At 39.8% G+C, this 10,852-nt stretch overlaps 1 protein-coding gene across 1 annotated transcript in view; it reads right to left on the bottom strand.

The window, feature by feature from the left end:
* EAF2 (ELL associated factor 2) overlaps positions 1 to 10,104 on the bottom strand; it is a 12,473-nt gene extending 2,369 nt beyond the window's left edge. Inside the window, exons 1-6 of the mRNA XM_085311054.1 lie at positions 10,095 to 10,104; positions 9,263 to 9,285; positions 8,185 to 8,304; positions 7,373 to 7,509; positions 6,531 to 6,676; positions 2,914 to 3,180 (exon numbers count right to left, since the gene is read on the bottom strand). Of these exons, the coding sequence (XP_085167180.1) occupies positions 2,914 to 3,180; positions 6,531 to 6,676; positions 7,373 to 7,509; positions 8,185 to 8,304; positions 9,263 to 9,285; positions 10,095 to 10,104 (703 nt within the window). The remainder of the gene's footprint in view (positions 1 to 2,913; positions 3,181 to 6,530; positions 6,677 to 7,372; positions 7,510 to 8,184; positions 8,305 to 9,262; positions 9,286 to 10,094) is intronic.
* Between the last annotated feature and the right edge of the window lie 748 nt (positions 10,105 to 10,852).

Raw genomic sequence — 10,852 nt, 5'->3', positions numbered from 1 at the left:
AAAAAAAAAAAAAAAAAAAAAAAAAAACTTCTAAATAGCGATTCCACAGTCCTCAAAAGTTGTTTCAACATACTTCATAGAAATCAAACAAGCCTTCTAACACCAGCCAAAGACACTAATGCTTGTGAAAGTCAACAGATGGGAAAAGCAAGAACTCCAAATTCCAGAATCAGAAATAAGGTATTAGGATTCATTTTCAGGGAAAACTGTTGGGCCCATTTTTATATTCCTACCTCCTAAAAAAACACCTTCAGAAAAATGGCAGAATAACACAGACTAGAACTGATGGTTTTCAGGTGAGTTTGGTGCAAGAATGGAAAGTTCGTTTAAGTAGGGCTCTGGAGAAATATCTAGAATCAACTGTACTTATGAGCCAGCAGTAAAACTGAAAAAAAAATTCAATTTTCATAGTGCCAACTGCTGATTAGCAATATCAAGATGGTGAAATAGATTGCACTGCAAATTACAACATTTCCTAAACTTCTAAATTAGCAATACATTTATAATATAACACAATGCATTTAACTGTATTCATGTAACTTATTAGGGACTGAGGAAACAAAAAAAAATGATCCACATTTCACAGATCTCAGTTGTCACACTTATACCAAGCTAGAACAGTGAAAAATGATTTCATGACTGCTGCTGTACCAGCACCAAGTATCAAGAGAAGAAGCTGTATTGAGCGCTGTGTACATTAGAGACAACCTCAGAATAGTGAATATATGCTGATTTGGCTTTGGAAAAAAAWTAACACTCTTGTTTAAATAAACTATTAACAGAAAGCAAATATCATTAAATATTAAGACCAGATTAATTAGTGTCAGTACTTGCAAACTATATCATGATGCAGCTCATGTGCCTATGTAATTAACTTCTGAAGGTTTAAAAGAAGAGTAGCAGTATTTTGAGGGTAGGCCTCACTTCTGTTTTCCACAAAACTTCAATTGTATGATTTCCATATGCAAGATGAAAGTCTGCTCCCTAGCTCTGACCTAGCTTTCTGACTGCACACAGCAAGCCAAAGAAAAGCTTCACAATTACCCACTATGACCATGATCCTACAGGCATGCACATAGGCAGTCAAAGCTCAAACAGCTTGTGCTGACATTTGTTGCTTCAGTATTTTAATTCTGTAAAACAATATTTGAGATGAAAGACGTTAGTGTGCAGGGCCCCGACTGAGAACCCCTTTGCCATCCAACCTAGAACCATGTGCTATCCATCTAGTTTCTCCAGTTCTCCCTATTATTTTCCTGCTCTCCTGCTAGATTCTCTCGGCAAGGGAGCTAGAAGAACACATTTGCCTTGAAAATGACTTAAAAAAAAAACAAACAAAAAAAACCAAAAAAAACACCTTTGCCTTGTAGAAGTGTATTTTAAGTGTTACCAGTACTGGAAGTTGAAGACAATGTTTTTAGTAAATAGATCAGTAACCATAACAGAGGTACAGAGGATTAAGTGAAAGATCTAGGCAAGCTCAGATACTCAAGCCTGAGGCTTGATGCCACAGAGAGAAGATCCACCTGTCAACATGGTTCTCAAGCACCATCAAGCCACCAACTTCCCCTGTTCTAGTTTTAATGTTGTCATGCTTTAAGCAGCATTTTTTTTCCTCACTCTGACTGTTGGAACTAGTGAACTGGGTCACTTGTACTCATACATRTATTTCTCAGGGGAAACTTTGCCAGTTGGGATTTTGTCACTGAGGACAGAGCTTAATCTCATTTTCAGAATGTTTATTTAAAGCACACAGAATGGGAAATCCCACCTGTGAATAAAGTTGAAATAAGTGACACACTAAAGTTATGCAAATTATAAACATGGAGACATTGTTCTCTACAGTGGCAGTGAAAAGAGCATTTAGAACTTTATGTGACATGAAGTCACAGGACTTTTCAGTCTAATCTTATCTCCTTTAATACAGTACATAAATAAATGGCACAGATATTTGTGTATTTAAAAACTAGCTATTAAAAAAGTTTGCATTATCTACTAAGTAATGAAATAAGTAGACATGCCAGAGTAAGATTTCAGTATAACTAGTTTACATATAAATGAAGAACCTTAAAGATCTTAGCAAAGCAGGCTTATGGAAATCTCTTCACAAACTGGGAGCCTGCAGCTAGGCACCTAATTAAAGAGGCAATCATTTTCAGARTCACCATAGCTGAAAACTCACAGCTTCTCCATCTGAATATGCCTGCTGTATCTATTTAGATACCCACCTTAAACAAATCTCTGCCTAGCTGTTGGGTTTGTTCAGATTTTTTTTCATTTGTTTTCCCCTGTCCAGACTGGACTACATCAAACATTCAGTTCCAGGCTGTGCAATAAGCACTTCTTGAAGATGATCACAGCAATTCTTTGAATTACTTTTTCAGTTGTTTGAAGGGGTGAAATAAGATAGTATCACCTAAAATCAAATAGCCKCCTTCCTTTATATGCAAAGGAGAGTTTTGCCATGCTGTCCAGTGGAACAGTGCCATGAATAATAGAAACTGAAGCAGCTAAAAATATGCCATCTCTTCTGTAATTCAGAGTATTACCAGTACAGTATTTTTCCCACAGTTCTACCCAAGAAATTATAAGCATATGTTTTGGGAGTGCCCTGTTAGTTCACATCTTCTCAATACAAAATTACTGTTCTGGAGTCCCAACGTATATAACTGGGAGGAAGCCAGAAGAGCTTAGGAAATATTTTCAACTGCATCAGCTTTAATTTAATATCTCTGAGGGCCAAGAAACTTTTATTCCAGTGTCTAATTCAGACCTCTGCTGAACAATCAAACCCTAGCATCACTTCCCACAATTTTAATTATAACAGAGACATACTTAAAAACAATATGGTTTCCTTTCAGAATCTCAACGTCTGGAACTGCGTACTAAGAAAAGAACAGCCTTTGTACTTACGTAGTGTATTCATCATATGACCACTACTCTCTTGGGATCTGTTATGACTGGCATCTTTGTCTGGGACAGCCTGTTGTGGCATGGCAGATACTGTAGGTTGTGGCTGCAAGTATGGCATTGACATAGGAAGAGAGGACTTTGTCTCCTCATCTTCAGAATCACTAGAACTATTTTCACTACTGGATGAAGAGGATGAAGAACTTTTAGAGTCAGATGAACTGTCTGAGCTACTCAACTGGTCCATGATACTGGCTTCTGCTTTTAGCTCTGCAAAAAAAGATTTGTTTCTCAGTTAACATTCAACATAGTTGAAATATAAGGAGGACAAAGAAAATAAATCAACAGAAGTCAGGTGCATCCAGAGAACATTTGAATTTATGCATTGTAGCAACTCAAAAAAGAAAAAAAAAAAGAAGAAAGATATAAGCATACAAGGCCTGTAATGTGGCTTTCTGCTCCCACGATAAGAGCAGTTTCTCCCTTTCAAGCCAAGCATTAGAACAAGGTTGACTGTGAACCCCAAATCTAATTCCAYACTCCACAAGTAGTGCATCCCACACAGCCTTTAACTTCCACAGCTAGCATGTTATCTGTATTTTCTTTAGCATCCCTGAAGATGCCATCCACTGAATAAATGTTGCAGTCACAAACACACAGATAAGTTGGTAGCAAGATGTCAGTAGCTGCACCTAGAATGCTTCCTAGCAGTTTAGCATTACAATCAATACATGCTTTTGGACTGCTGACATTTTGCTTAAAACCAAGTTTAGCATACAGAAGACCAAAAGGAACTCTGCAGTTTAGAGCTAGGAGGATTTCACCAAATCCCTTTTCTCTTTATAGGTCTGGAAAAAAAGCTAGAACAGCAAGAGGTAAACAAGAAATACTGGAAGTTAACACATCAAACTATGACTCAATTTGTATTCTTGGTGAAATAATTCACCTGACTAACATTTAGGAGGGTACAACTGTATGGATTGTGTTGCACAGTATGCATTTGTGATATATACTTGCTGAAGTCCAGCATATAGAGGAAGCTCAGTCTTGCAGAAAGGATACACAATAATTGGGCAAAAGTACAGTAGTGCTGCTGAAGTAAGAAGACTGAAACAGACCACTGAATCATGGTAGATGGAAATTTTATACAGTAACTTGAGTTCAGAGTTCCAGGCTTTCCAGAGAAGAAAGACTGAAAAAGTGACTAATCTACAGTCCATCTGGGGCAGAAAGGTAATGGACACCACTGAAGTCCTATGCACTTAACTCCCTTCCTTCCTGCTCTCACCATATTAAAAACAAATAAATAAATAATCCCACACTGTAAGCAAGTGCCTAACAAATAATACCAAAGTGTAAAGAATAAGATCTCTACCTAGAATTCTGAAAGAAAAAGGCTAGAGAGTTTAAATTTTCAAACATGGAAAGAAGAGTTATAGATAAACTAATTTAGAATTTGAAGCGATCTTGGGGAAAAAATGGAAGAATATTGAAAGGAATAAGTTCATGGTAGCACACTTAAGCAGTAATAATCAATTACMCAACCACACGATGAAGAATTTAGTAGGCAACAATTATGAAGAGGGTGTGTAGGTTAAAGCGGATCACTAAACATAGTTCTACCACATCATGCTGCTGTAGAAATGACAAACATTATACTGAGATGTGACACTGGAATGAGTCCAGTGAAGGGCTACAAAGGTTATTAAGGAACACAAACATCCTTCACATGGGGAGAGGCTGAGAGAACAGCCTTTACTGCCTTAGTTTACCTTGGAGAAGAAAAGTCTCAAGGGTATCTTATAAATATTTGTAAGTATCTGATAGAAGGGTGTAAAGAGTCAGACTCTTCTCAGTGGTGCCCAGTGAGAGGAGAAGAGGCAATGAGCACAGACTGAAAAACAGGAAATTCCATCTGAACAAAAGAAAGTCATCATTCCCCCCTTCCTCCCCCCCACACACACTTTTAGGGTAGTCAAACACTGGAATAGGTTTTCTAGAGAGATTGAAGAGTCTCCATCTTTGGAGATATGCAAAACCTGACTGGACACAGTCCTGGGCAGCCTGCTCTAGCAGGTGGGCTGGACTAGACAGTCTCTAGAGGTACCTGCCAACCTCAGTTCTGCAATTCTGTGATTCTTTGCATATAAAGATGAATAAAGCCTGTAAGACAGTCTTCTTGCTCTACTTGGCACTGCTAAAAATCTTAGCTGAAACACTAATTGAACTTCAGGAAATTTCTGGACCAGTCAGTCTGCCTAGAAGAGAATGAAAGTGAATCAGGGATCTAGAAGACTTGACTTCCAAGGAAATATTGAACCAGCTGGCATCACCGCACAGAGAGAATGGGAAACACATAGCAGATTTTGAGGACAGTAAGGTCTGCTAAAAAGCACAATATCTTGTTCTGTACTTGCATGATAAATATGAAAATAATATTGGGCTTAATGTCAGATTAGGTATTAGGAAAAACTTTGACTGTAAGAGAGCAAAACTCTGGAATAGATTGCCAAGGAGAACACAGGATCTGTCACTGGCAGGCTTTAAGGACAGGTTAACTAATCRTGTTAGGAATCCTACTTTAGGACAAAAGGATGGACTAGAAGACCTTATAAGGTCCCTTCTGGTCCTGTTTTTAAATTACTCTGCATTCTTTAATAGTAGTCAAAGCTGAACTAGCAGTACAAAGGAACTTGATACATGTTGGAAGCCACTTCCAACACTTCGGTGACTTGCAGTATGTTCTGGAAAAAATACCACACGCTGACCACCAAGAAAAAAAAAACAGCATCTTTTCATGTGCTCAAATATTCTAGTCTTTGCAACTTTAAAATGCATCTGTTTGGTAGTATAAAGATTTCTGGACAGAGTTTAAGACCAAAATGAAAAAACCCTCACAATGACACATCTAAAATCTGTTTAATGGAATTCAGAACATCTTGGGAAGCAGATGTCAGTTCCAGTTAATGAAATTGCCACCTGTCAACATTTATACAGCAAGTAATTACTGCTTGCCATATTTCTTGTTCTCCAAAGGAAAACAAGGCTTCTACAGGATGAAAGATGAGAATTTCACTGAATCAAAGTCTTCCAAGAATACAGTATATGGCTCTGTTAAAGGGCTGATTTATGCTGGCTTTTATCTGTCTCTTTCATTTGAGTCTTATCCAGTAATTCAAAATRTATTTTGAGTTGTAAAGCACTGTAACCTATGTTTGTTGAGAGCAGAGAAAGAATGAGGAGTAATGTCAAAATGGGAAGTGACTGAGTCTGTTCCAGTGCCACAATACAACGAAACTACATCCCTGATTAGKAGCAGCAGAAGACAGAATTAATGAGAAATAGGATAGTGAGAATCATGGCATTCWTAAGGCTTAGGTTAAAAACAAACAAACAAACCAGCCCACCCATACCAAACAACCTGTTAAGAAGTTTCAAATAATACCACTTGAGCCAGAGTGGTCATTTCACGTAAGGGTAAAGCACATACATGTTCAGTGTCCAATGGGAACCTCAAACTAAAAGGAAAAAAAAGGAAAAAAAAAAAGGAATAAACCCCGCCACACACCTTTGCTACTTCAAACCAAGAGCAGACTTATATGACAATAGAGTTTKCTTACCTCGTTCAATATCATCCATAGGAGAAGATGGAAACATCTTTTCTTTTGGTGGAGAATTTTTAACATTGTTTGGAATCTTAGTTGCATTTCGCATTTGCTGCTGTTGCTGCTCAATACGAGACTGGACCTTGCTGCTTCCTTCAGCTCTGTATGTAAAAGCAAGAGATTTTAAATGATTCCAGAAGACAAGATGCAAACAGTACCTTACATTATGAAAGTGCCATGCTTTTCTAAATTTCATATACCTAGATTTCTAGGTACATTATCATACTGGCATATAATTACATACAGATGTATTAAGAATTGATTTTTTGATACACAGTGCCAACAACTTTTTAACCCTGTGTCAGCTGATTTGTTATTACACCTGGCTAGCTAAGAATTACCTCATAATAATTCTTTTGGAAGCAACTTATATGAACTCAGTAGCAAGGAAAAAAATGCAAACTCAGTATAAGAGGATAAAAGCCATTAATATTACCAAAGTGTGTCAAAAATGTTTATTTTTTCCCCCTATAGAAGTCAGAAGACAGTAGGCAAGCTACTTTACAAACAAATTTTTTCTCCTTGAAATGCACTTAAAAAATAGTTTCTTCAACAACATGCAATTTTTCAGTTTAAAAACCCATTCCTATTTCTTCCACCAGTCAAGGCTCAAAAACTATGAAGTCCATGTGCTGAAAAAACAGGTGTTTCACTCTATTGAGCAAGACTAGGGACTTTTCAAAAATTATGTTTTGCTAAAAATAACAATGGGTGGAAATATATCCCAATTTAGACTCAGTAATAAAATGMTTTCCACAGTAAGTAGATGACAGTTATTTCTCTGGTAAATCACCTACCTTGTTTTTTTCACAGTGATGTTGCTACTAAGTTTCTCTAGGCGACATTCTCCAGTGTCATGGTTGATAATTAAGATACATTCTTTTAGGTAAGGCTTCTTTGAGCCCTTGAAAACAGTCACCGGTGGAGTTGAGCCCTATTAAATCAGAAGAGTGCAATCAGTGTTACGGCAGTAGTCTTTTTTATAACCAGAACACAATCCTTCACAGAATGACAAGCTCATTATAACTGATCATTTCTAGCCTTTAAAAATTTGTCATCAGTTAATTCAAATTAGATTCATGCTAGCCATGACCAAAAGCAGCTGGTGACTAACTAGGACATGACTTCACCTAGCTTAGTTGGAAACTGATTAAATGCTTACTTCCAAGTGAGAGGCATGCTTGCTGCAAGACTCCTTTCACCAAAAGAGGTTTCAGTTACAATACCAGTAGAGCAGTGACGGATGGCAGGTAATAAATTTTCCCCTTCCAGTCTTTCCCATTTTAGAACTGCACTACAGCAATAAATACCAAGGGGAAACTTGCACTGCCAACATCCACATGGAGCTTTTCTATGTACACAACACTTCAGGGTCATCCTACAGCTTATTTCCAATACAGTGAATACACTTAAAGTCACAGCACAATTGTTTAACATTTAGATTCTTTGTAATTTTACATTCTTAGAGCAACTGTTTTTATATACTTTAAAGATTACACAGGCAGCTCTGAAACAGCACTGAAACTTCATATCCTTCTGTGTTCAGTATACACTAACAACAAAATAAGTCATTTCCTTATGCCTGCTATTCTTCAGCCACCCAACTCACCTCAATATTTGGCAGTGTTATTGTCACCTGTTCACCTTTGCCAACTTCAAGGTCTCCTTCACAGGACGTATCAATAGATGCTGGCTTAAAGTCATCTAAAAAAAGAAGAATCTGGGTTATCTACAGGCTTTTCATGAATCCTTTAAACACTAGCAGATTTTGGATAATATCACAAAGCTGTGAAGTTGAAGACTATTAAGTTATAGCATTAAAAAAAAAAGTGTACTACCATTCCCCAGATCAGCTCATTCCACAAGTCAGTAGAATTAAAAGTCAATATTCAGTCTAAGTGTTAACATCTTCTGRTAAAAAATTTTCTAAAAGGCATTTTTAAGTTTTAAGGGATAAAGATAGAAAACACTCACATAACTAGTTTCAGAAAAAAAACAAGMAGCAGTTCTTGATAATTTCAGTCCAAACATGGAAGGTGTAGAAAAGTGACTAAAAATGCAAAGGATAACAGTACTTGACTGCAGCATCCACTTCAGATTACTATGAGGCATGTCAGAAGCCTACCAATACTTAGAATCATAGAATCAGTAAGGTTAGAAGAGACCTCTGGAGATCATCTAGTCCAACCTCTCCGCTCAGCAGGGTCACCTAGAGCATGTTAGACAGGGTTGCATCCAGGCAGGCCTTGAATATCTCCAGAGAAGGAGACTCCACAACACAACCTCTCTGGGCAACCTGTGCCAGTTCTGCTATGGCATTTTTTATTTTAGTAAAAAAACACCACTTTTTAACTAAATATTCCTTTCCCTTTTCAGCATCTACAGTATCCCTTAAAATAAGCTTTTAATGAAAGAAGAGATCAGTTTCTGGCCCTTTTCAAAAAAMTGAGATATTGAAAATAAACATCCATTCAGGCCTCAGCACTGTGTAACATATCACTACTTCTGAGGTATTATTACCACCACAGAAGAATTAGGTTATGAAAGGCAAACAGGCATGGGTCTACATGACATCAAGAGGCTCTGCCAGGCCTTGTAAAAATATGTTTGAATCATGGTTCCAGCAAACTCTGGCACAGGGCCAGTCACACACCAGGGGATGACTAGGAATGCCTCAGTCCACATACTGGACAGAGGCACCAYGTTACAGCTGGAGACACACAGAGGGACTAGGCATGTAAACGGGACCCATTAGACAGTGCTGTCCCCAGCCACAGCACAGCACGCTCTTCACCACACAGCCTGTCACGCCATGCACTGCTGGTCACAGCCTGCAGCCCTCTGTTACAACTGGGGAGCTTCCCAGTTAAACAATACTGCCTGTAACCCACTGGCCAGTTGGCACAGACCGCAGCTTAGGGAGCACGGCTCCAACTTATACACCAGCTGGTCAAAGAAAACAACCTTCAAGACCCAGTGGGCAGGAATATGCACACACAGCAGAACAGTCTGAGCTTAGGATACTGCTAACACCCCCACTAACCTAGCGCYGAACGCAAAACCCCTGTGTCTTACAGGGATAAGCATAAAAGTTCCAGAGTTTCTCACAGGGAACTACAGAAGATCTTTGCCTTTAAATATAGCTACCAGGTGGTTAAAACTCTAGAGATGCTGATTTCAGTGTCCATATGTGGACTTCAAATCTTAATTTTTAACCAGCAGATGTCTGTCTCTTCACTCATCTGTAACAAAAACTCAGGTGTCAGAGAAAGATAATTTTGCATGTGCCTTTGCCAGTTTCTATGTCTCATTTGTTGGCCTGAAAGAGAGATTTCAAAATAGGTTTCAGAATAAATCACCAAATTACAAGAGTCAGCAAGAAATCTTAAGGGTAGGAAGTATCCAAAGAGAGTYTTAGTCCTCTTCAAAATAGAGTACATTTCAAGCTAGCACATTTGTTTAAATCCACTTACAGCTTTTGGCCCCTGCCTTCCCTCCCACAGTTGCAGACAAACCCACCGAGTGCCATTCCGCTTGCTCGCGGAAAGCGCATTACCCATCTCGCTGCACCGCAGGAAAGCATACGGCACGTTCTCCAGAGGACACGCACGAGACTGAACYTTGGGGATCAGTCTTCAAGTAACGAGCCATCGGAGGCAGCAGATCTAAATTACCAGAATTGTAACCCTAACAGCGTTTGTCTCCTAGCTCCCCTCAGGATCTTTGCGCACACAGCTCCCGAGATAGTAGTTCTGTGCTCAGGGAGGGTATTCTAGCTTTGCGATTAATGCTGCCTTTAACCTTTGATTGCTGGATTTCTGCTTAGCTTCTGAAAACTAAGCACAAGGGAAGGGGACAAAGCCAGAGCTCCAGCCCCATTCAGTTTTCAACAGAACCGCATGGAGACACCACTGCRGATGCAAAAAGAAGCGGGCCAAGCTGGCACCCCGGGAGAAGCGAGGAACAGTGCGTGGCCGCCCGGGCAGGAGAGCTCGCCAGCACGGCGCTTGCTCGTTGGTCCAGCTCCAGGCCCTCAGGAGCCACCGAAACCTGATCTGCGCCGCGCTGCTCCAGCCCCGAGCGGCCCCCGAGCTCCCAGGTGCGCCGCGGCCCCGCRGACGAACCCGGGCAGGTCGCTTCAGCCTTGCGGGCCTCGGCCGCAGCTCTGCCGCGCTTCAGCCGCCCGCTCCGGCCACGCTGCCGCCGGAGAGAGAAGCTCCTCGAGGGAAAACGCCTCCCCCTGCTCGGCAGCGCGACGGCGGCCTCGGCGGGCCCGG

The sequence above is a fragment of the Rhea americana genome, unplaced genomic scaffold (genome assembly GCF_003343005.1).
Source record: "Rhea americana isolate MKP2758 unplaced genomic scaffold, rheAme1 scaffold_33, whole genome shotgun sequence".
NCBI classification, from domain to species: domain Eukaryota; kingdom Metazoa; phylum Chordata; class Aves; order Rheiformes; family Rheidae; genus Rhea; species Rhea americana.
The sequence above is the reverse complement of the archived record's forward strand: the minus strand, read 5'-3'. Positions and strand labels throughout refer to the sequence as shown.